The sequence below is a fragment of the Larus michahellis genome, chromosome 19, assembly GCF_964199755.1.
Source record: "Larus michahellis chromosome 19, bLarMic1.1, whole genome shotgun sequence".
Lineage (NCBI taxonomy): Eukaryota > Metazoa > Chordata > Aves > Charadriiformes > Laridae > Larus > Larus michahellis.
The window spans coordinates 4441292-4465879 of NC_133914.1; the positions used below are offsets into that span (position 1 = coordinate 4441292).

Here is a 24588-nt window from a genome sequence, read left to right on the forward strand (position 1 = left end):
CCTTCGGATTGACCGCGGCCCAGACCAATCGCAGCGCCCATCCCCGCCGCTCTCTTCGCGGATTGGCCAGTAACGGGAAGTGGGAGAGTGCTTCCGGTCTCTCCGCTTCCGCTACCGGGCGCCGGCGTGAGGGGTTGAGGCCGTCGGTGCGGTGGTGGTGGCGGGCAGGATGGGGCTGAGCGCGGAGGAGGCGGCGGAGCAGGAGGACCGCTTCGATGGCATGTTCCTCGCCATGGCCCAGCAGCACCAGGGCGGCGTGCGCGAGGTAGCGCCGCCGGGCCCGGGATGGGGCGGTGGAAGCTTTCCCGTATTCCTGGGGGAGATGGGGCGGGGGGGGGTAACGGGGAGGAGCCAACAGAGGTGGCGGCGGCGGCCCGGTCCCGGCCCTCCCCGGTCCCGGCCCTCCCCGGTCGGTGCACATGCGGCACGGGAGGCACGTGTCCTCCCCGCCCCGGGAGCGGCTATAACCGGGGGGGGGCGGGGAGAAGGCGCTAATTAATCAGTGTGACAGTAACGAGGGGCTGAGGAGCTGCGGCCATGCACCCCGGCTCCTGCCGCCTCCGGGCCCCCAGTGCTCGGTCTCAGCAAAGCGAAATACTGCAGGGAGGGGGACCGTGTCCCCCTGTCCCTGTTTCCCAGCACAACCACCTGGTAACGGGCCCCTGAGACACTCAACCATGGAGTGGGTTTGAACGTGAACGTGGCTCCCCTCCTGCCCTCTGGGGCTCTGCTGACTCTGGCTGGGTGCTCTGGGGGTCCAGGTGGGCCGGAGAGCGTGGGAATGTCCCATGAGCAAACGATTTGGGGAAACAGTGCTAATAAGAGCTCCTCGTGCTGTAGTGAAACCTCTGAAATACTAACAGGACAGAATTCCTGGGGAAAGAAACCCACAAAAGATATGCCAAGTCCACTGAGAGTATAGATTTCCATAGGGGTTTTGTGGGGATGCCAGTTCACAATTACTAGTTCATTGGCGGTATCTGGCAGGAAACAAATTTTAGTCTTTTGTGAAAATAAAGAGGCCACGGATCTGTGAAGGGTGAGTTTGCACACTGTAAGGCTTTAGGAATCAAATCATGGTATACATGTATATCTACGTACAAATATGTATACATACATATCCAAATTCCTGCCTCGGATGGATCTAAAGAACATCCTGGGGTGTTGGAGTAGGTGTACCTCCAAGGTGACCAGAGATAATAAACTGCTTACCCCTTCTTCATGTAAACCACACAAATGCCCCTTCTGAAAAGCGGGCATCCAGGAGCTGGATCTCCACCAAAGCCACTGGATATTTTCAGTGGGAAACAGTCAGGGGGCTGATTTCAGTAGGATCCTGGCACAGACACAGATAGGGAATACAAGGAATACAGGCTGTTCAAAAGACACGAGGTGGCTTGGAGTGATGTATTCTCACTGCTTTTTTTTCTCTCCCCTTCTTCCACTCCCCTCTCCGTTTCCTCTGCAGCTTGTGAACACGTTCTTTAGCTTCCTGAGGCGTAAAACAGATTTCTTCACCGGTGGAGAAGACGGAGTAGCAGAGAAGGTAAAAAACCCCAAATCCTCAAGCTTTTATGTCTTCTAACTTTCATGCCACCCATATCTGTGCCATGCTAAGACTTCCCTGCCTGAATAACTCAAAGCATTATAGTGCACTTGGGGACTGGCAGCTCGTGATGCTGATGAAGCATCACTCAAGCAAGGTGAGGCACACATGATTGCTTGTTCGAATGGTATTGATGGCACTTTTTTTTTTTTTTGCCACACTTTGGCCAAAGGCTTGTTTGGAAAGCAAATCTGGCAGACAGAGTGACTTAACGGTGACAGACACCGCGGTGCTGATAACCTCAGCTTACCTTGTTTGTTCATCTCAGAAAAAAGCACAAAGTCCACAGCTCTGCACATGCGGCTGCACCTTTGTCTCGGGGCTATGGTACCTGTACGGAGCGAGCGTGGTGGGGAGGAAGCCTGGGGGTCTTGGTGGCCTCATTGGCAGCCTGAGAAACTCCTATCCAGCAGGTATTCCTCACCCAGCTCGAGAGCTGAAAAAATAAATTGTTTCACTCTCAGGAAGTAAGAACCAGAGCATTCAAACGCAAACTGCCCAGACTTGCTGAAGATTTCTTGCTTGTATTTACCAGTATAACAGCTGTTCCCCTTCCTGGATACTGGAACTCCACCAGCAAAGCAGGCATTGCTGCCGCGTAATATGTGTTAGCGCAGATATTAATTGCTAACACAGTATATAACGCACTCTGTCTCGTCTCTAAAGTGGTAAGACTAAGGCAGATAAGGGAAGGTAAGAAAGATGAAGCCTACTGCTGTTTTTCTTAGACTGGAGAGCAAATCTTCCCAAATTCCTGGGGACTGTGTGCTCCCAGGGAGTGAAACCCTGAGTAGCATTTCAGAGATGAGCGCTGGCTGGTGCTTTTGGAGGTGCTGGCTACCTCCAAACATTGGCAGTTCCATAGCGAATCCCTCTCTGTGCCTGTAAAAGAGAAGTGTTTGTGTCCTTGGGTGGTAGCTGTTAAAATGCTTTATGTTCTTTCGAAAAGGTGCTCCATACAGAGTCGCTTGACACCATAGTAACCACAACAAAAATTGAAGAAGCTGCTTCCCCAGTCCTGCTCGCCCTTTGGCATCAAAGAGAAAGAGAGGGTGGGAAAGTGGTCGTCTTTTATGGGGTGGCATTTGAGAAGCCCTTGTGGTGTAGGGTGAGGAGGGGGGTGTGGTGGTAGGTCGAGCGAAGTGCGGTGTGTGCACGCTGACAAGCTCAGGCAGTGTAAATAGTTTGCTCCCAGTGGATCATCGTGGAGTGAGGAACAGAGGCTGGGAGATGCACATCTTGAATTCTGTATCCTAGGAGACAGTGGACTCACGTTGTGTAAATAAATCTTGCTTTCTGCTTTAAAACAAAGCAGAAATACTTGGTGGTTGGTTACAAGACCAGGAGGCGTGGATGCTTTGAGTTGCTCCGGAGAGGTGCTCATTCCCCCCCGAAGTTTCTGGGGTATATAAAAACCAGTCTGAAAACTGTCTCCACGCGGATTCCCTTTCTCTATATTGTTTTCTGGAGCAGACTTCGGTTCTCATACGTGCTGCTTTGCACAGCGCTGCTGGTGTTATCGACCACAGGGCAATTGCTCTGGCTTCCTGCCTGTGTACTCAGCTCTCCCCCTGAGCAGTACGGCCGTTTGCATCACAGACCTTGAGATTTTGCTTTTCATAGTCACAACAACATGAGAATTTGGTGTGAGCTTTGAAGCAAAGATTTCTGTAGGAACTTGCCCCTAAGTGTAAAACACCGAGCTTTTCAGATGTTTCTCCTCTAAATCATGATGCTGAATCTCCGTCTAGTGCCTGGGGAAAAGCCCAGTTGTGGGAAAGGTCAGAAGTAGGTAAAAAAACTTGGATCCAGCGTCTCCATTCTTCCAGCTATCCTAGATGTATGGCGTAGCTGTCAAATGTCTGGGTTAGGCATCTGCTCGTCCTGCTGGAATTGCACAAAAGCCAAATCAAATGGAGAATTTTCATTTCTCTGTTATCTCCATGGAAATATGCTCCCTGTGCAAGGAAGAACTAGGGAGGGCTACACTTCAATATTTTGAGTTTTCCCCTACTCTAGATTTTCAGTCAAAAGACTAGAGTGAAAACGAAGGGAAAAGTCACAACATCTGTACAACTAACAAATGTTCTCGTGCTCCTCAGTAGGCAGTGAGTTGGCTTCATTTGGGTTTGAAAAAGTGGTAATTTTTTTTTTAAAAAACCCTTTGACATGTGTACCTCTCTTTCAGCTGATCACAGATACCTTCAACCATCACAACAAACTAGCTCAGAAGGAACGGAAAGAGAAAAAAGCTCGTCAAGAGGCAGAGCGGCGTGAGAAGGCGGAGAGAGCCGCAAAACTCGCTAAAGAAAAGCAAGAAGCAAATGAGCCAAGGATTAAAGAACTTACAGATGAGGAAGCAGAAAGGCTGCAGCTGGAAATCGATCAGGTGAGAGCGGTGTCTGGCACCTGCAGGTACCATCTAGGTCATCTCCTCCGCTGGCCTGCGTGTAGCTCAGATAGCGGCAGGTGCTTAAAATGGCTCAAGGCTTGTTCCTTTGCAGTGCTGGGACCACCAGACTGACGTGCTTCGAAATGAAATTAGCCGAGGCCACACCATTGCATTTGCATGTGGATTCTCCCATAACTCACTTTGCCTTTCAGCCTTCAGCAAGCTCTCCGATTGTAGCAACACTCTCTGCTACAGTCCTCAAAATATGAGGACCAAGGGATTCTTCCCCTCGGCAGTACCACTTTCCTCTTAACGCTCTTCTGAGGGCTGAAAATTCCCCATCCGTCTTGGGTGTAGTTCTGCGTCCGGCCCTTTAGTTTCAGCTGAAGAGGCTGAGGCCACCTAGTGTCAGATCAGCAAGTTACGCAAAGAGCCAACACTTGGCTGAGCGCGTTCCTTCTCTTTTTAAACAGAAAAAAGAGGCACAAGGACAGGTTAACAGCGTCCCAGTGAAACCCGCGGAGGATGAAGGTGAATCTTCGGATTCTAACAAACAGGTAAAGCTCATCTAGGGACTTTATTTTAGTCGGAGAGAAATAAGTTTCTGCACAACCATGAGAACTCCTGTAAATGTGAGGGAATACGTTGACAATACACACTTAATTCCCAAAGATTTCAATGGAGGGTTTTTTGTGTTTTGTTTTGCTTTCCTTTTTTGTAATTATGTTTTAACAGAAACACCTATTCATTTGGGGCTAAATTTATGTAAATGTCAAATATGTGCAGCTGACCTGAAATTCTTATAAAATCCAAGAACTGTTGTTACAAGTGATATATGGAAACTTGAAAAGCTTCTTTACACTTTAAATTGGTTGCTTAGGGTACAGATGACGAAGAGGAAGATGAGAAGGATAAGGGAAAACTTAAACCCAACACTGGCAATGGAGCTGACCTTCCAAATTATAGATGGACACAGACTCTTTCAGAACTGGATGTAAGTATTGCCTTGTTACCCGGATCAGAGGAATCTGAGCTAGGGAATAAGTGTAGGTGCTGGGAAGAATGGTGGAGCTGATGCCCTGTATCTCAGTTGTCTGTGGAAGTTGTTAGTTGTACTTAAGGGCAGCATTTCAATAGCTAGGGGAGAGCTTGGTAACTAAATAAAATGCCCAGAAGCTGTAGTTAATTTTGGCAAAACTTGGTCTTGTTTAAACAAGGCATTAAAATCTGCTTCCCTTTTTATGATACCTTTGAGGTATTGGCCATCCTGTTGCCAAACCCATCCTTTCACCTCCCGCTCACTCAGTACCCCAAGGAAAATATCGCGTGCTCTGTCTTATTCTGGTGAAACCAAGGCAAAAAAAATCTTACAGTAGCGGCACAAGAGGGTAAGGAGCGGCTTCACTGCTCAGCTCCTCAACTGTGATCTTTGGCTGGTCCAGCTGGCCATCCCTTTCAAGGTGAACTTCAGGTTGAAGGGCAAGGACGTGGTGGTGGATATCCAGAGACGGCACCTCAAAGTTGGCCTGAAGGGCCATTCGCCTGTCATCGATGGAGAGCTTTTCAATGAAGTGAAGGTGGAGGAGAGCTCCTGGCTGATTGAAGACGGTAAAACAGTCACCGTGCACCTGGAGAAGGTAAAGCAGAATGAATCGGGAAAGATTTAGGCTTATCTGCCTCTTCCCTGGTGAAACAAGAGTCTGACAAAACCTGTAAAAGCCCTGGGCTTTGTCAGCTGAAACAGAAGAACCATGCTGTGCTTATCGTCGGTACGATGTCAGTGATGCTGTTGGAAGCAGGGTATTGCACATTCCCCCTGTTCTCAGCCTAACCTCACGCTAATCCAGGATATCCAATTGATTGCTCAGCAGTTCAGGAAAAAGCTGGGAGGAACGCAGTCATTTTAGAAGTTTTTCCTTAATGGAACGATGCCATGTTTTGACATCTGTTAGGGACATGAAAATCCAGGGACAGACCTTTTTGCTTATTGTGTCCCTCATTGTGTCCCTTCTGGGCAAATCTGGTGATTTGTTTGTAATCCCATTTATGTCATGCCAAACGTGACATCTCAGATTTCCCAGTTGTGGAAATTCAAGCTACCTAAAGTGGTTCAAAATGAACGTAGTACCCTTTATCCATGTTCAGATTCCGCTGACACTTAGAAAACTGTCAAATAAAGTTTGATTCCAGCAGCTTTTTCCTGTGACTGAGACTTAACAATTCCTAGAACAAGCTCAGGAAAAAGTAAAATATTTTTTGCTTCTTCAGATCAACAAGATGGAATGGTGGAACAAACTAGTCTCCACAGACCCAGAAATCAACACCAAGAAAATTTGTCCAGAAAATTCAAAGGTAAGAACTCCCCCAGTTTTACTGAATGGAGCCTTCTCAGAAATGTGCTCGCACTTGGCTCACGTACAACTTCTACCTCTTGTTTTTTTACCAGTGTAAAACCCGTACTGAGAGTGCTGCTGCATGTGATGCTATCACATAACATAAGTGCCCCCAAAAGTTTAAATGAATGAAGCCGAGTCTATAGATTAGTGTCTGTATAAGTATTTCTGCAGCCCGTGCGCCCAGCATAGCGTAACCTCAACGTATCCGTGTTCTCTGCAAGCAGGGTGTGCGTATGGGTTGAGACAAGTTACTCCAATTTTGATAGAATTCCTTGCTTTTAGTTGTCGGACCTGGACAGCGAGACTCGCAGTATGGTAGAGAAAATGATGTACGATCAACGACAAAAATCCATGGGCCTCCCCACATCTGATGAACAGAAGAAGCAAGACATTTTGAAAAAGTGCGTAAGCCTCGTTAATTTGTGGGTGTTTGCTTTCCCAGGCTCCTTCTCTTCCTCTTTGACACAATACGTGAGCAGAAAACAGGTCGGCCTTCAATCCTCCCGGTGTTCCCTTCTGCAGTTACGTGGTCATTGAATCGTTGGCCAACCACCAGTATCTATAAAAGCCCGTGGGGGTAGAAAGCATAACGGGAAATTGTGGTAATAGCCTAGCTCTGAAATTGTCTTAATCTGATGATTTCAAGTCCAGAAAGCATGTTTGGGACTGGAGGTACCATCTCTACTGAACTTTAACATGGTCTTGATTGTTTTCTAATCTCCCTCTACCCAGTAGCCCAGATAATCACCCCTCCCTACACACCTGCCACCAGACAGCTGTCTCCAAGCCAATAGCACTTTTATGTCTTTATTGCCCTGTTTGGCATAAAACGCACCTTGGCAGGAGAATTACTCACGGAGCTCCCAAGGCCGTTTGGGAAGGCATGGAGGCAATTCTGGGTCATGCAGCTTCTTCAGCAAGTGCAAGCCCACATCTTATCTCAGGATTGGAAGGAGGATTAGCGTAGCAGGCCCGACTCCTTTTCTTCCTTGGCTTATCTGGAGCGGCAGAAGCTTCACTGATCAGTGTGCCAGCTACAGCCCAGCGTGCAACTGTTCTAGAGCAGAGACCAGACTTCCTTAGTGCCTGTCTGTTGAGTTGGTAGAAAGGGAGGGAGCCCTCTCCTCTTGGGAAGTCCACGTACAGGATACCTCGTTGGCAAGGTCACTGGTCCAGTGGCTCTGGAAGTTTGGCTTGTGCACGGACTGGCTGGTAAAGAATGGATAGGAAGTTTAGACTTTGTTCAGGCCAAAGTAGACTCGGTGTCACCCAGGTTGGGACCTAATCTCTGCCAGTGAAGCCCCTCCTGGCCGCTAAACGAGGACACGATTCTTGCAGCACATATTTCCGTGGAAAGGGAAGGTGGAAACGCGGCGGTGGCGTTTCAGGGCAAACCGTGAGATGAGAGCACTGAGGCAGACAAGAGGCCTGCCTTTACTTGCCCTTTGTGCGTGAATCCCCCCCACGGTTATGTTTGTATCCCTTGGTGAACCGCAGGGCAGAGGAGGAAGCCAGGAGGTTCTGCGTGCGCTAATCGCTCGTAGGGACAGCATAGCCTTCCCAGAACTTTCTGATGTGGCAACCCGAGTCCAAACAGTCCTATCTGCTGGGATCGCCGTACGTTTGAAATCAGGTTGCACCTCGCCTGAAACCAGAGTTCTCTGGTCACGTCCTTCGTGAGTTTTCACTGTCGCAGCACTGGAGACATTCCCCGCGTCTCCAGCAACGCTCACAAGTTTGAGCTTAAATCGTAATCTGCCCTCACAATCTCCCCTCTGCCCCATAATCAGTCTCGTAGCTGCTACGTGTCCGTCCGAGAGGTAACAGTTAAAGGGTGTGTGTTTGATAATTAATAACTCCCATGTGTCTGGACTTGCTGACCTTGATGGCCGGTACGAATTGCTGATACCACTGACCCGAGGAAATGTGTTTGTAGTACGGGGAGTGTGTCCTAAGGAGCTCAGAAAAACAGTCCCTGCTGCGGAAGGCGTGGGGAGGAAGCCAACTTGATAATGCGGGAAGTAGGGATGCCTTACCCCCGTCCCCGAGCTGCTCTCTGGCTCCTGCTGACTCACACCCACGCTCTTGTCTTTTTTTTTTTTCTTGCAGGTTCATGGAACAGCATCCAGAAATGGACTTTTCAAAGGCAAAATTCAACTGAGCCCTCCCCTTCTCCCCCCCTCTTTCAGTCAGCCGGTCGAATGGGGCAGGATACGTATTGCCAAACATGTAGGGATCCCTTACCTTGGGCAGGTGAACACTCCCAGCATCCCCGCCCGAGCTTGCTGTGGAGGCAGCTTCGTGAAGTCGTCCTCACTTGTCCCGTGTTGAGCAGAACGCAAGGCCACAGAGTCGTCCTGCAGCAGCTCCAGCCGGAGCCATCTGCGACACTTCCCAGGCGGCAGTTAGGAGAGGAGGGGTTAGAGCAAAAAGGGTGTTAGGGCTACAAGAGCCAGGCTTGCGGGGTTTTAGGACATACCCTTAATGTATCGCTTAGCTTCAGCTCCTGGCCCTTCGGAGCTGCTAACGCGCTCTTTGCCATTTCAGTTTGGTAGCAGAAACTCCTGAGCTTTTACTCCCTTTCCTTTGGTTTTCCTGCTCTCCCGTGACAACAAGGTCCAGTTTGTTTTGTAAAACAATTCTCCTTCTGCCTCCTTGGGAAGGGAAAACCACCAGCCTTAAAAAAACCCAGCTATTGCAGTAGAGACAGCCTCGCCTCCTCCCTGCTGCTGCTTCTGTTCTTGCCAGAAGTGGAACAGACTGGGCCCCGCAGGGCGCAAGGGAAGGCTGCCATCGCAGCTGGAGAGGTTGTCCTGCTGTGTCCTGCTGTCCTACAGCAAGGGAAGGCTGGAGTCTGTGGTTGTGGGCAAGGGAGAGGATGTTGGGGGTCTCTGGGGGTGCTGTTCTTGCTGGGAGTGCGTCTCCTGCCCCTTTTCCAAGAGCCTCTCTCCTCGCTGACTGCTGACAGGCATCGCTGCGTTCTCTTCTGAGCTCCCGCTGACAAGCGGCATTACTCTGCATGTTCGTACCTTCGTTAAAATTGCAGTGCAACATAAAGGAAAAAAAAAAAAAACAAGTGGCGTATTTCCAGGCAGAGCGTGTGATTTCTTCCGCAGAGGGGAATATGAGCTGGGGAGGGGGCAGCGCCTGGGAATGAGGGTGCTGGGGGCGGCGGGGGGGTTCTGCCTGGCAGGGCTGGGGGTGATGCTCTCTGCAGCCGCCTGTAAATGCCTCTCGGGCTCCCTGCTCTGGACTGATGTTCGCTCCCCGGCTAAGGAGAGGCCGTTGGAGCTGCGTGTCGCGCTGACAAACTCCGTGACCAGCTTCAACACTCGGGGATGACCCAAGGCTCATTGCTCCAGGCTCCACTCTCCACGTAGCAGCGCGTGACTGAACGGAGGAAGCCACCCTTGCCCCAGGTCTGCTTTATGACGAGCTAACGAGTAGAGTGTCACAAAAGCCCGGGCTCCTGTCAGTCCTTAACGGGCTACTCCTGGTCCCTGCTGTTGTGGTTCTTGCCTCTGGCACCCCAAAATGTTTCCATCTCCTTCCGGAGGGAGTGGGCACAAACGGCTGAAAAACCTCCTTGGGCAAAGTCCAGCCTGGCATTGCACCTGGTGTGTTTTTAATTTTTGTTGTTGTTGGGTTTTTTTTGTTGTTGTTTTTGAGTAGTAGGACATTGTTTGCATTTAGTCTCCCAGTTTTATAGGCTCTTGGGGGTCAAAAACCAGCACCCGCCCAGGTGAGCAGTGACCTTGTGGGCGAGCAAGGGCCCAGGTCCGGGCATCTGCCTCTCGTCTGGAGCCTCCTGGCTGTTCGTCTTACAGCTCACCCCGCACGTGTTTGCCCGGCTGTGCTTTGGCCCTGATAAACCACCAGGCTCTCCTGGTCTTGTTAAAAAAAAAAAACCAACAAAAAAAACTGGTGGCTTCAGTGGCCCTCAGCCCTGGAGTGAGCGTACCTGCCAGCGTCTGTGCTGAACCGTGGTGAGCTGGGAGGGCCGAGCTGCTCTTCCAGGCGTGTGACAAGTCTCACCCTGTTCTCGGTGGTGTGTGAGCTCTGCTGCTGCTCCCTGGAGTGGCTGGAGATCAGGGGAGCCGGCCGGGCTCAGCACCTGCAGCGGGACCCACACCCGGCCACCAGTCCCTCCTAAGGAACGAGCACAGGCAGGCACCGGGGCAGCAAACGGGCTGTGTGCGTGCTTCACGGCACCACCCCGAACCCGTCCTGCGGCTTCGTTATTTCCCCGTTACCTCCTCAGCCCTGCAACCAACACCAGAAACCCCGAGCCCGACCTGATCCGATTGCTAACAGCTGGATCCAGGAGCGCGGTGGCAGCCGTAGGCTCAGCGGGTCGCCGTTACGCAGCGTTGTGCTGCATGTTTAAGTGCAGGGCTCCCACAGCGTTACCAAAACCGAAATCTGGGTGGCTGTCCCTGTCCTCGGCCCCTGCAGGGCTGTGGTTTGTGGGAGCCAGGGCAGCGCTTGGGGTGATCACGGCTGTGAAACTCCCGATTTTTCCAGGTTTAGCTCTGGTGGGTGCTACTGGCAGGAGGCAGGTTGGGGAGCAGCTGAGAGAGGACAGTTAAGACAGAGAAAAGGTAGCGGCAGGAACCCCGGAGGAGATTTTCTGGGGGGTGAAGGAGTGTCATTTTGCCTTTCACGCGGGTCAGGGGAAAAGGCAAACAGTCCTGGGAGCGCAGGGCCGTAACTGCAGCTCTGAACACCCCGGCAGGTGAATGTCCGGGGCTGTGTTTGTGAACGGCGGTTGATCCCAGTGCTACCCCTGGACTTCAACCCTGCCGGCCAGCGGAACAGAAGGTGTTTCTCCTGACGGCCTTGTCCTCTGCAAACACCCAGCTGCCACCGACTTTCCCCAGGCCGAGGTGAATCAGAAGCACCCTTTTGCTTCCAGAAGGCGGTTTCCCCTGGAATAACCCACGCCAGGGCAGGGTAGCTCCGGTCCGAGCCGCTGCGAAAGTGGCTTAAAGAATGTGAATCCCCACCTCAACCTGAGCTACCCGAGACCCAGACTGTGGCCTTGTCCTTGTGACCATGGCAGGGAAATGCCAGGCACCACATCCCACCACCCAAATCCCGAGGGACATTGGGAACCGAACCCTACCAACACATCCTTGTGACTCCCAGCAGCTGTTTCCCTGCCCGGGCCCCAGCAGAACCGGGGAGGACCGTGCTGGAGGGTGGCAGGCGATGAAGGTCCCTTTGCCGTTCCACGCCCGTGTCGAGTCACCCGGAGAAGCCGTTTCGGTGCTGCCACCCGCCGGAGCCGCGGCCACCAGCGCAGCCCGAAGCTCCTGCACCCTCCAGCCATCGCTCCCTCGCTGCTGGGCCCCTTCTCACGTCCTTTAAAAGAAAACCTGGAAGGCAGACAGGCTCTGCAGAGAGCTTTCCATATGGGAAAAGTAAAGTTCCCCCTGGGTTTTGGTTTTTTTTTGGTGGTTTGTTTTTTTTTTTTTCCCCCCCTGTCTGAAAACACCTCTTGGCTCAACTTTTATTAATGAATATTGCAGCTCAGATCCTTTGGGAAAGGGCCCAGACTGCAGGACTGCTTTGGAAAGAGCAACGAAAGAAGAAAACCCCGAAGAGGGAAGGGGAGGCACCGGGTATTTAACGTTACGGCTTACTTTGAGGAGGAGCCACAGCTCCTCTGTTACTAAGGACCAGGCCGTAAAGAATCAGGGTCAGGCTGTCTGCTTTCTAACTTCCAGCCCACACTGAAATAAGTCATTCCATTCAGGGAAAACGAATTTCTTTAACGCTCAAAGCCTCACGCACCCGTTCCCAGCAGAGCTGCTGACCTTCCTTAACCTGCGCCCCAAGGAACCGGGGGCGGTGGGGCGGCTTGGGCTGCGCACGATAGCCCGTCCTACCGAAGTCACCGTACTAAAGAGCAGCACTTCTGCAGCAGGGCGAGGACACACGGACAAGCGTGAGTCTCCGGAGATGCTCCTGGCCAAACCAAGCCCAATTAAAAAAAAAAAAAAAAAAAAAAAAAAAAAAAAATCAAACAATGTCTTCAGGAAAAAGAAAGGTGCTGAGTCAGGCTCCCAAAAGGAAGTACCTGCACGAAAAGAGCATGTTTACATGCGTGCGGCCAGGTAAAGGGCTCTCATGTTTCTAAGATTTCCGCTTGGACAACAAACTCTTTCTGCCAGAGCACTCGGCAGAACCCTCAACAGAGCAAAAACCGCTACGGCAACAGCCACGACAGCCTCGTCGGCAGCCAACACGACCTTCAGCAGGCAAAAAAAAACCCCCTGTGGATTCGTTCCACGTGCGGCCGTGAGGAAGGAAACCCATCACCCACGCAGCCAACTCAAAAGCAGGAGAGCTGCTGAACACAGGACCGACCGCAGAGACTGCGGGATCGTAGTTTTAAATGTCGAGTTTTCAAGTATTTCCAGGAATCGCAACGATCTCGCAGCAGGAGTTTTTGAAGCGGGCAGCTGGTTGGGAAACAGCAATTTGGAGCGGGGGACGAGCTCCCGTGCTGGGCCCCCAGCAGACAGAGCCCCACTGAGCAGCGGTTGGACCCCGAGCCTCCAGAAACAGCCTTTCCCCCGGGATTCAACGTGCCGGAGAGAAGCAGAAGCCCCAGGGCAAGTTACAGCCCCAGGGTCGCTCCAGCTGCCTGAATGAGCGTTGAGGGAAGACTAACCCCTTCCAGGAAAAGCGCTGGAGAAATTTAGAGAGGAAGGGGAGGCAGAGGGCAGACAAACACGGCCCAGACTTGCAGGGGGAACTGGCAGGACGGCTTAGGAGGAGGTGGGGACAGCAGAGACAGCAGTGACACGGCCACGTCCCCGCGCAAGGGTGCTGGAGGTTGGCCAGCACGCTGCTGCCGGCAGCCTTTGCTGCATTTCCCTGGGGCCCCAACCAGCTGGTTCGAGGGGTCCCGGGCACAAAACCGTCTCCTTGGAGACCCTTCCCAGCCGAGAGAAGGCAGCGTTTACCTGTTGCGGGCTTTAAAATCCTTCCAGGAAGGAAACACATCTCTGGCACAACTGCCGTGGACTCCGCCTGCTGCCGAAGGGTGGCCGGCCAGGTTGAGCTCGGTCTTTGTTTAACAAAATTGGGAGAGAACAGGCAGGAGACCATGCCCAGGACTCAAGTTTGGGCTCGGTCTTCTGCACGGACTAGAAAAGGATCACAAGTCCTTAACAGACCGAATTTAAGGAGGAAAAAAAAAAAAAAAAAAAAGACGGGGTTAGTGCCAATCCTTCACGCCATCCGCCCTGTGCACCGGCGTTGGTCCTGTGCGCCCGGGGGCGGAAAAAAAAAAACACCAACTCACCCACGATCACCTCCCCACCGTCCTCTGCCCGGGGAGGGCGAGGGGAGGTCAGCGGCAGGCAATGGAGCTCTGCAGGTTATCGGCTGAGTTTTTGTGGTGAAATTAGAAAGCGCCAAACTGGTCCTTCAAGTCACAGGGGCAGAGACCGAGCCAACCTCCCTCCCCAAGCGGATCCTGCCCCGCCATCAGGGCCAGCAGCCGCTCCGCAGCGATTCTTACGTTTTCTAGCAACCGTCGTCTACAGCACAGGGAACGAGTTGAAAATTCTCCCCCCAGGCTCACTTTTTCCGGCGCTCAGTTCCAGCATCGCCCCTCGGCGAAGGTTCGGGTTTCCCTGCATGCAAACGGGCGCTTCCCAAGGAGGCCCTTTATTTGCTCCCAGCTTCCCCGTGTCCCACGCACCAGCCCGGCATTCAATGCCCTGAACAATCCCCCCCCGCCCCCCCCCGCTGCCCCGGGCATGGGCAAGAGCTGCCAAATGGATGAAAATATCGTTATCCGTGTGCTGCTGGGAAAGCAGGGATCAGCAACCCCCCTGCGTGACTCCCCCCCAGCCTGGCCCAGGCTCCCTCCGCTGAGGGATGCTCTCCCCGAACGGATGCAAGCAGGAACGTAGAAGACACAGCACAGGTAAAGAGCAACATCTTTTGCTTTATAAAAAAGACCGAATCAGATGTTTAAGGCCAAGGAGTGCAAAAGAATCCCGTAAGACACCACAGGTGCACCAGCTTCAGAGACCATCGAGTTGACAGTCTTCCTCCTAGTGAGTTTTTGGGGTTTTTTTGGGGTTTTTTTTTTTGCAAGCTTAATCCATACACGTTCACTCTTGGTACACAGACTAAACATAAAAAAAATGTCCTATTGCATCTGTAATAGCGATCGGCAGCTCTTTCGCCCCTCGCCTCCAAAGCTCCAGCGCCCAGACCACAGAGCTACGTGTCAGCGTGACCCATGCTGACGCCTCAGTGCACAGGTTTAAGTAAACTTGTCCCAATACGTATGTCACGAAGCCATTCAGAAGCAGGAAAAGCCAAACGGGTCCATCGGTACGTGTGGCATTCGGAAGGAGGTGACCCAAACGCAGCCCCTCTGGGAGTCCCGGGCTGGCCTTGCTTCAAGTCTCTTCCTTGCATAAACGGGATTTTTCACAAACCGCCAGCTTTAAAAAACAAAGCGAGGAGGGGAAGCCAAATCCAAGTCTCAGTCTCTCCCCTTTCTTTTCAAAAATCATTCTCCATCAGTGTCTCAAGGTGTGGTCTCAATAATGTCCGTGATTTATGAAAGCACGCTCTGAAACGCAAGCAGTTTACAAAAACAGGCTCTAACAGGGACTTGAACTGTACATTTCAAAGGGCTTTGGCTGATTTAAGTAAGCCTGACGGCTCATGTGAGGAATTAAATCCTCTCCCCCCTACCCGACCTTTTGAAGAGTAATCACAGGCTATGAAATAAAGGCACATTTCAGTCCAATTAAGGCACATTTCATTCCAATTAAGGCACATTTCAGTCCAACTAAGGCACAAAAACACGGTCCACACCAAAGCACGGGGCCTCTTTTGGTTTCCCTCTCCCCCAGAAAAGAGTGGGTGGGTTTATTCTACGGCTGGTAAATTCAACTAAGCATTTTCTATTCACGTCCAAGGGCACCCGAATGTATAAACAAGTCCCATGGCTTCACGTGTTTACTTTATGATAAACAACCAAGTGGCAACACCGGTAAAATACAGCTTCTTCCTGCTGCAATGCTGCAGCCCTCAAGGTCGCCTGGCGCCGTGCCCTCGGGGCAGCGATTCCACATCTCCTGCTTCTGCCCGGCTGTTAGAGGGGAGCAAAGGGAGGGAGAAGGCGCCGAGTGCCCGCAGGAGAAAAGGCAGGACCAAGCAGTTCCCCGCAGACCCCCCTGGAGACACTCTCAAGGGAGGCTTTCCTTCCAAAGCAAGGCACTTTGACTTATTCTGCTGGAAAATCCCTTCAAGCAGCTCCACTCTTAATTACAAAAACCTAAAAATGAACCGACTATTTCCTTCACCTGCCATAACCCGAGTTCAAGGCTTGCCCCAGCAGTCGGCGTGACGGGGAAACGCAGAGGGCTTGGCAGATGAGCGAGGAAGAGCTGCCTGGCACGCAAGTCACAGGTCATCGCATGCCATCAGCAACACCTCCTGCCCGCCGTTCACATCAGGCTGGCAGTGACTGCAAAGCTGGTCCCCATGGTCTCGGGTGACGAGAGTGGCACAGCTGCCCAGACATCCCACCCCTCTGCCATCAGCACTATCTCGGGAGACACGCCAAGAGGCCAAAGATTAAATGAACCACGTTACCTGAACCTTCTCCTTACGGGGCAAAAGGAGAGGACGACACTAAGGGGCAGCAGGAAGGAAGCAGGTCTGGCTACTGCAGACACCGTGGATAGAGGACTTACCTTTTTTAGGACCATCTCAGCCACTTTAACTAGAGATTTGGGTCCCTAGAGAGCAGGTGCTTGGCCTTCACCTCAGCATCGGCACAAACACAAAGACACCATCCGGTTACTCCCTACCCAAGTTAACTTATGCAATGCCAGAAAGCAAGAACTGTACAACAGATCCTCAAAACAGGGAAAGGGCTGGGCCACTGAGGTTGCTGAAGCTAAATGTGAACTATGGAAATCACAGAGGCACAAGGTATCGGATACTTCCTTGTCCATCTTGTCCTCCCTGGGCACACATGCCACCTCCCAAGCTCATTAGCTCCACAGTTCACTTCCTTGACGTTCTATACTGTCCAACAACAACAACAAAAAAAATATTAAAAATCCGGTGAAATTCAGACAGCAGGAGAAATTTGGCTTCAACAAAGGGTCAGGGCAGGCTGGGGCGGGGGGGAGGGGGAGGGAAATAAGTGGCATAGCACGCTCCGTATCGAAAGAGGAGAAATCTGATTGCAGCAAAGCCTCGAAACGCCTGCCTGCTGCTTGGGTCCTTTTCCTTAACAATACACCTGAAGCAGAGGTGCCCCAGATGAGTCAGTCTCTGTGTCTTGGAAAGAAGAATCTCTGCTTGTTGGAGAGCCTTGGAGAGGAAAGAGAAGAGATGGTGACATTAGACAAGGTGAACTGTAGCAGCCGAGTGCCTGGCAGTTAGGCAAGCAGCTGCCACAAAAGGCTTTGTGTATCATGAGGGAGGAGAAAGCCACACAAAGCCCACGGGCAGGGAACAACCCTGCCTGTATTGTAACCATCTTCTAGGACAGATCTGTTATTACGCAGGAGAAAACTTGTCTTTTAGCCCTGGGCTGCTCTTTGGAGTGGAACACGCATGCCGTGAGGATCAGAGCTCAGGGGACAGCCCGTCACTCTCCCCTGCTTCCCTTTTTGCACAGTTCCTTTTGTTCCCAGCATAACCCAGCTGTGATCTCAGCTGGTCACACCCCAAATACCCCCCCCAAACTTTGTCGGGATACCCAGAGATTGAAAGCTCTCAGGCCAAGCGCGGTGCACGGACAGAGAAAACACTCCAAACTTGGGTTTCATTCTTTTTCAGAAGGACCCACCAACCCAGGATTTCTCCTGAGCTCCCTTCACTCCTGAAGCTCGAGAGGACTACACCCATTACGACAACCTAAGAGGCAGGTGTCAGCTCAGCCTGTGCAGCTGGTGAAAACTGAAGGCACAGGTAATATGGGAGGTTCAGGGCATTCCCCTCACTCCTGTGATGCCGCTGCAGCTAAGACCCCCGGCCAGCTACGTTACCTGCGCTGCTGTGCCGCCTCATATTCCTGGCTATCACATCTGCTGGGGTTTCTTCCGATATTTGCACGGCCAAATCTGGAACGAAAACCAAGAGGGCCCGGTTTGGACAGGAAAGGATGGGCAGCTATGACTCAAGAGTAAAGATCCCTGTCAGGGAACGCACAGGGCTCTCCTTCAAAAGGCACCACCCTCGGGTAATAGGAGAGGTAGAGTCTGATTCTTCAGATTGCTTCCACCATTGTCTTGGTAATCTGAGCTTTATTAGTCCCTAAATACCAGGAAGCAACAGCAGCCTTACTGTTAAACTGGAAAGCACAAGAGCCACCCGGTTTCCTCCACGACTTCTGGATGGCCCCGTACCCTCCATACTCAGCTTTTCAAGGTCTTCCTACAACAAACTCTCTCAGAACCTGTTCCGGAGGTCAGTCACTTCAGGCTGCTCCAGACAAGGAGGAAAGCATCCCTGAAACAGCCAGGAGGCACTTACGCTCGGGCGGCAGCCCTTCCCTGCTCTTTGTGGGGATATTTCCTGGCTGCTCCTCACCCCACCGCGTAGAGGAAGTCTCGGCTCCAAGGAGGCACCCTGTCACGGTAGTCTAAGGGTGCCATTAGCAAAGAGCGCTGGTAGAACACAGGGGAGAGAGCCAGCTTGGTAACTGGACATCCTCTGGCACAAGCCAGCTCATCTGGTCGTACCAGTTAAGTTTGACTCACGGTCTTTCTGCCTAGCTTAGAGGTGCAGAGGAAAGCCAGAATCATTGGAGTAGCAGCAGAATAAGCCCTCACATTACTCAGCACAAACTTCACTGACAGTGAAAGATACTATCAAGAAAGCCGCAACGCAGTGACTGGTGAGAAGCAGAGGTCTCCAACAATATCGATACATAAGGCCCTCCATTCACACGTCCCAGGAAAAAAAGCCCAGCCTGAAGACAGACATCAGCTTTCAACCCTGCTCCATCGCCACATCTCCATGGCTTTGATAAAATAACCCTCTCGTACGGAAGCAGTAACACCAAAGAACCTGCACGTACCATCTTGGCTGATGACCATGGACTCCAGCATCGTTTCATTACCGCTGTCTGGTGCGTTGCCTCTGCTGGACTTCTCCTCGTGGCTCTGGCTGGCTGGGATAGAAATATGGGGCCGGACCCTGCTTTTACGGGTGCTGATGCGTATGATGCCTCGGACCAGCCTGCATTCAGCGTCCTGCTCGTCCAGGTTGTAGTCCTGAGTTATGCTATTGATGAGGTCCGAGATCTTGTTGGTCTTCTCCAGGAAGACAGTGTCTGACGTGCACTTCGCCAGCTCGTCGATCTGGTGGACGCTGAAGAGCTCCGTCAGTTTCTTGAAGATCAGGACGTCGATCTCCCTGCTGGACATGGAACCGTTCAGCTCACTGATGTCCAGGTCGGACTCGTGGAAGGAATAATACTCCTCCGAACTGCGGTGGCTGCTGGGGAGCGGTGGCTTTTCTATGCTGTTCCTGAAGGGCTTCTCTGGCAGCAGCTCTTTGCAGCACGAATCCGATTCCAGGTGGTGGCTGGGGCTCCTGTTTTGATAGACAGGAATACCCTTCAGTTTCACATCTGGGTAACTGAAACTGCTACCCATGCTGGACTTTTTGATCTGGTTCCCGTTCTTCTCAGTGGGAGAGACGTTGGCGGGGCTGTTTGGCAGTCGCCCATTATAATCTCCGTTCTTTCCATCATCAGTGGAGGTCTCAGCGGGCCCCGGGTAGGGGATACAGACACTGCAGTCCTGAAAGCAGCCCCCACAGGTCACTATACAACAGAAAACAGCCTTGTACGTGTTCCAGGCCTGAGACAGAGAGGAACAGCAGAAGCTCTGGTTTGGGGGAGCCTCTGCTGTGCCAGAAATAAAGGTAATTGTTTCTGCCTCTCTCCCGTTCGAGTCTTTGATGTCAGCTTTGCGACCTTTCCTATCCCGCATCTGCTGGGCTCTGGTGCGACTCTGTTTGATTTCAGGCGTAGAGCCGCTGAACACCTCCAAACTGACATCTGTCTCCTTGGATGGTCTGGTCCGCAGGGGCACAGCCTCCTGGTAGGACTGGTTCAGCTGGCGGTGGCTGTTCAGGTCGTGGGGGAGTCCTGTTTTCCGGCCCAGCATGGCTCACCGCTCAGGCACCTGGAGAACAAGAAGGTCTCAAGTCAAGCATTCGTCATCGGTCTCACCTTAGCGAGCTGTTGATCAACAGAGAAGGACCTAACATTCAAATTCAGTAATTCTTGAATTCAACACCTTAATTATTTACAGAAATATTTTGCATTAGGGCTCAGGCTGTTCTCACTTGTCACACAGAGAGGGAATCCAGCCTGCGTTTCAGCGTTCTCCAACTGCTCGAGCTTTGCTGCTTCCTCTCGGTAGACACTTGAATCAGAAGATAGATGTTTTAAGAGGACCATTTTTAAGACATCAAAATCCCTGTAACCTTCAGAAGAGGTTTCCTCAACGTAGCTGGAAGAGTGAGGCTCCAGAGCCGCTGCTCCAGAGCAATAAATGAGCAGCGCAGCCATAGGTGGAGCCAGCTGTCGGGCTCCAAAGGGAAAGTATCTTCTTTTAAACAACTTCCCCTTTGTCTTGTATTCCTTAAGATTAAGCTGGGCCCTGACAGCACTTACCCGTTTCAAAACACACCATGCCCAGGAGGAGATGACAGGCAATCAATCATTATGCAACTGCCAATTCAGGCTCCAGATTATTCGATGCTATTTAAATTTAGAGGATTTAGCAATGACGGCGTTACTAACACTGATGATTTTCGCTAGTCATGCTGAGGCCATGTCATGTTAAAGACTTTCCTATGAAAACCGATGTCTTCATCTGGATTAAAGAAAAGATCTTGTCAACAAGTCGGTCTCAAATCACGCCTGGCGGGAGCAAAGCCTTTACAAAGCCCTGCTACAGCAATCCTACAGCAGACTCTCTGCTCAACTGTTTTCCTCGTTGCTGCTGCGCTAACACAACAGCCCTGGGTCCGCACACAGGAGTAAACTGTTTTTCCGGGGTTCTATGTCACACTTTAGCTCCACGGATCCAACACACAGAGTTTGGCACATTAAATCTTCGTATTATTACGAAGAAAGCTCGGCACCAGGCAAGGAAAGTCAGGTCAAGGCTGTCACTCTCCACCTCTATCACTGCCGCTTTTATCCCACGCTACGGCAGGCCCCTAAATTGTCCATGGTTTCTAAGCTCCTTGCCTAACACTGCTTTCACCCCCAAGAGATCCTTTTAAATACTAATTAGGCTAATTAATAAGCAGTGAGAACCCAGCCATAGCTCTTTGGACTGTCCCTGCTGCTCTACTATATACTTTCTATAGGGCACCTCAAGCATGAATAAATAAATCTGTCCCACCTTGTAAGAGCATTGCCTCTTTTTCCCCTTTTTTTAAAAAACAAACAGTACTGTTGCCCCCACAAAGAAAGAGTCGCAGACTGAAAACCAGGCAGTTACACCACTGCTTTCCAGGAAGATTTTGGCTCCGTTAGCTTATAAAAGCCCGTTAAGTAGCGCATGTCCCAGGAGCTCCCTTTGCACATTCCTGGACAATATGTCAAATATAAAAGCCCCAAACGCTCCGATTTCAGTGCTGCGCAGGCAGAGCTCCCTAGACTCGGCATGAGTGGAGAGTTTTGATTGCTTTCACTTCAGAACAGGGTTTGTTTTTTTTTTTCCTCAGCTTCATCATTTTCGTAATGCAGTTCAAAATTGAAAAACAAATCGAAAACACTTGAGCCGTCTAAGCACAGAACTGCTTACTGGGATGTTCCTCTTAATACTGAGGTCTCATCAAGAGATCTAATGTATGCATCGCACACTAATTATCATCTGTATAACAATATGTAATATTCTGAAATTTCAACGCGTCTTTGACATAGGAAAGAGCATTATCTCAGCTCTACAGAAAACGTCTTGCAGGCTCAGAGATGAAACCACTTGCCTGACATTGCACAAACCCCCAGCTGCATCAAGGCATCGGAGACATCTCTGGCCCCAAACACTGAGCTCACTGCCCCCTTCCCGTCACGGCTCACGTTTCTGTGACTGCTGGATCACACACCTGAAGAGCTCCCTGGGAGCACGTACAAGACACAGCTCCTTGATCCAGTGCCTTCTCAGACACGAGCAACGGACTAGACCGAAACCCGCAGCCAGCTGCTTAACACAGCCACAAACAAAAGCTTGGAGTAAAATCCACATTTGAGTTGATACTCACAAGATCGTTGGGAACTTTCTCTGTTCTCACGCGGGCACCGTGTGTGAATAGAGAAGATCCTTCTAAAGAACTTCAACATCTGCTTCAGGAGAGTGAGGAGGGAGCCACAAACTGTTTGCGTGTCTAAGAGTTAGCCGGGGTCTAAGATCTTCATTGTTCAGAGGACAGGATTTCCTTTGAAAGTTTTAAAAAAGCTAAATTAAGTTGTGAAGCTACTTAATAAAGTTACATTGGTTTGCCAGTAACCGTATTGCCACTGTTGCTAAAAGCTAGGGAAGCCAAAGTATTAAGTTAAACAGGAGCCAGAGGACCTAAATGCAGGACACAAGATTTACGCATAGATATAACTTTTCCTAAACATATGGAAGCATTAGGAGCTGTTAAGTTTTCCAAGCAGCCTTGCCAGGAGCTGAAAGCCCCCGGAATCCTGGCTGCTTTGCCGGCACCGGGCAGCAATAGAGACCCAGGCCCAGGGACCCGGCCTCTCCTCTGCGCTGCTCCGTCCTCCCTCGCACCCGCCTGGGACACCAATGACCCGGCCAAGGAGCTGCCTCTCCCCAGACGCCCCCCTGTGCCCCCGGCCCAAAACACCCCTCCCTGTTCCAGCTGACAACCAGGACTCCCCTGAAGTGCAGCTAAACACAATTTGGCCCATCCTTCTCCCAACCAAAACGCTGCCGGGGGGGAGAGCTGCCCTGGGCACCGAGCAGAGGCCCCTCTGCCTCCCCACGGCCCTCGGACATCCTCCAGATGGTGGATTTTTGGGGAGAAGAGAAGCTGGCAGCGGAGAACTGCCGGTTTCCAGCAGAGCCGCTGACCCGGCCTGGCAGGGCCTGCCACTGCCCTTTCCCCAGTTCACACCCCCCTTAGTTTTTCAAGCCTCGAAAGCCAACCCGACCCCCCCAAGAGAGCTCCTACCGATACCAGACCCCAAGAAGAGGGCAGGGAAGGTCCCAGAGCAGCGGGAAGGGACAGAGCAGGGGCGGGGGGGGGAACAAGGACAGCAGGGGGACAGCCGGTGGCGAGGGGGTGCGGAGGGGGAAGCCTGACCCCCAGCCTTGGGGGGGGGGGGCCGGGGGGCGCCGTCTCGGGGGAGGCCCGGGGCGCACGGAGAGGGAGAAGCCGGTCTTGCCGAGGGGACGGCACCCGGGGCTCACCGCTCCCGGGACGGGGACGACCGTGGGGATCCTCGGTGTAGGGCGGGGGGGCAGCGCCCGCCCCTCTTTCCCTCCCTCCCGGTCGCGGCCTGCTGCTGCCCCCAGGCCCGGCCCGGGCGGCCCCGCCGGGGGAAGCGCCGGGCGGCGGCGGGCGCTGCCGGCGGACTGGAGCCGGGGCTGGGGTCGGGGTTGGGGTTGGGGTCGGGCTTCCCCCACCCCCGGCGACGCCGCAGCCCCCCCACCCCGGCGTTACCTGCGAGCCGGGGAGCGGCGGCCGGCCCCGCCTCACCTGGGCCAGGTGCGCCACGTGACCCGGCCCGACGGGCCGCCGCGAGGGACAGCAGAGCGCGGCGGGCGAAGCGGCTCCGGCCGCGCTCCCGCCCTCCCCGAACCCACGGACCCCTGTCCCCGCGGGTCCCCGTCCCTACCGACCCCATCCTCGGGGTCTCCCGTCCCCACGGACCCCTGTCCCCGCGGGTCCCCGTCCCTACCAACCCCATCCTCGGGGTCTCCCGTCCCCACGGACCCCTGTCCCCGCGGGTCCCCGTCCCTACCGACCCCATCCTCGGGGTCTCCCGTCCCCACGGACCCCTGTCCCCGCGGGTCCCCATCCCCGGGGTCCCTCATCCCCACGGACCCCTGTCCCCGCGGGTCCCCGTCCCTACCGACCCCATCCTCGGGGTCTCCCGTCCCCACGGACCCCTGTCCCCGCGGGTCCCCATCCCCGGGGTCCCTCATCCCCACGGACCCCTGTCCCCGCGGGTCCCCGACCCTACGGACCCCATCCTCGGGGTCTCCCGTCCCCACGGACCCCTGTCCCCGCGGGTCCCCGTCCCTACCGACCCCATCCTCGGGGTCTCCCGTCCCCACGGACCCCTGTCCCCGCGGGTCCCCGACCCTACGGACCCCATCCTCGGGGTCTCCCGTCCCCACGGACCCCTGTCCCCGCGGGTCCCCGTCCCTACCGACCGCATCCTCGGGGTCTCCCGTCCCCACGGACCCCTGTCCCCGCGGGTCCCCGTCCCTACCGACCCCATCCTCGGGGTCTCCCGTCCTCACGGACCCCTGTCCCCGCGGGTCCCCATCCCCGGGGTCCCTCATCCCCATGGACCCCTGTCCCCGCGGGTCCCCGTCCCCACAGTCCCCATCCCTGGGGTCCCCCATCCCCATGGACCCCCGTCCCCACAGACTCTGTCTCAAAACATCCTTGTGCCACGGGATCCTCAGCCCCAAGGATCTGTGTCCCGAGCTATCCCTGTCTCTGAGGGTCCTTGTCCCCAAAGATCCCTATCCCGAAGGATCCGTGTCCTTAAGGATCCCCATTCCTAAGGATCCCCATCCTTGAGGATGCCTGTTGCCAAGGATCCCTGCCCCAAACGATCCCCACCTCCAAGGACCCCTGTTCCCACAGCCCCCCATCCCCTCGGTCCCCATCCACGGGGTCTCCCGTCCCCACAGGTCCCTGTCCCTACAGACCCCATCCCCACAGATCTCTGTCTCAAAGCATCCCTCTGCCAGAAGATCCTCAGCCCCAAGGGTCTGTCCCCCAAGCTATCCCCGTCTCCAAGGGTCCTTGTCCCCAAAGATCCCTGTCCTGAAGGATCCCCATTCCTAAGGATCCCCATCCTTGAGGATCCCTGTAGCAGAGGATCTCTGCCCCAAACAATCCCCACCTCCAAGGACCTCCCTGTCCCTATGGACCCCCATCCCCACAGATCTCTGTCCCAAACCATTCCTCTGCCCAAGGAT

General features: G+C 53.2%; 2 protein-coding genes across 5 annotated transcripts; one reads left to right on the forward strand and one right to left on the reverse strand.

The window, feature by feature from the left end:
- The first annotated feature begins 75 nt into the window (after positions 1–75).
- Positions 76–9488, forward strand: NUDC (nuclear distribution C, dynein complex regulator). Its single transcript, XM_074562855.1, has 9 exons — positions 76–265; positions 1469–1546; positions 3795–3995; positions 4472–4555; positions 4879–4992; positions 5441–5635; positions 6267–6350; positions 6677–6795; positions 8504–9488. The coding sequence occupies exons 1-9, from the start codon at positions 170–172 to the stop codon at positions 8553–8555; spliced, it is 1023 nt and encodes a 340-aa protein (XP_074418956.1). The 5' UTR covers positions 76–169; the 3' UTR covers positions 8556–9488.
- A 4859-nt stretch (positions 9489–14347) lies between these two features.
- On the reverse strand, positions 14348–23146 carry KDF1 (keratinocyte differentiation factor 1). Of its 4 annotated transcripts, XR_012584211.1 has the most exons (6): positions 23093–23142; positions 21683–21856; positions 18474–19587; positions 17440–17514; positions 16132–16759; positions 14348–15980 (listed from the first exon to the last, which is right to left on the reverse strand). XR_012584211.1 is itself a non-coding variant. In XM_074562853.1 (5 exons), exons 3-5 carry the CDS (start codon positions 19567–19569, stop codon positions 16677–16679), a joined length of 1254 nt encoding a protein of 417 aa, XP_074418954.1. In that variant the 5' UTR covers positions 19570–19587; positions 21683–21856; positions 23129–23146; the 3' UTR covers positions 14348–16676. The 4 variants fall into 4 exon arrangements, 3 of the variants coding, with proteins under 3 accessions (XP_074418954.1, XP_074418952.1, XP_074418953.1); XM_074562853.1 differs by having other exon boundaries at positions 14348–16759; positions 23129–23146; XM_074562851.1 differs by having other exon boundaries at positions 14348–16759.
- Between the last annotated feature and the right edge of the window lie 1442 nt (positions 23147–24588).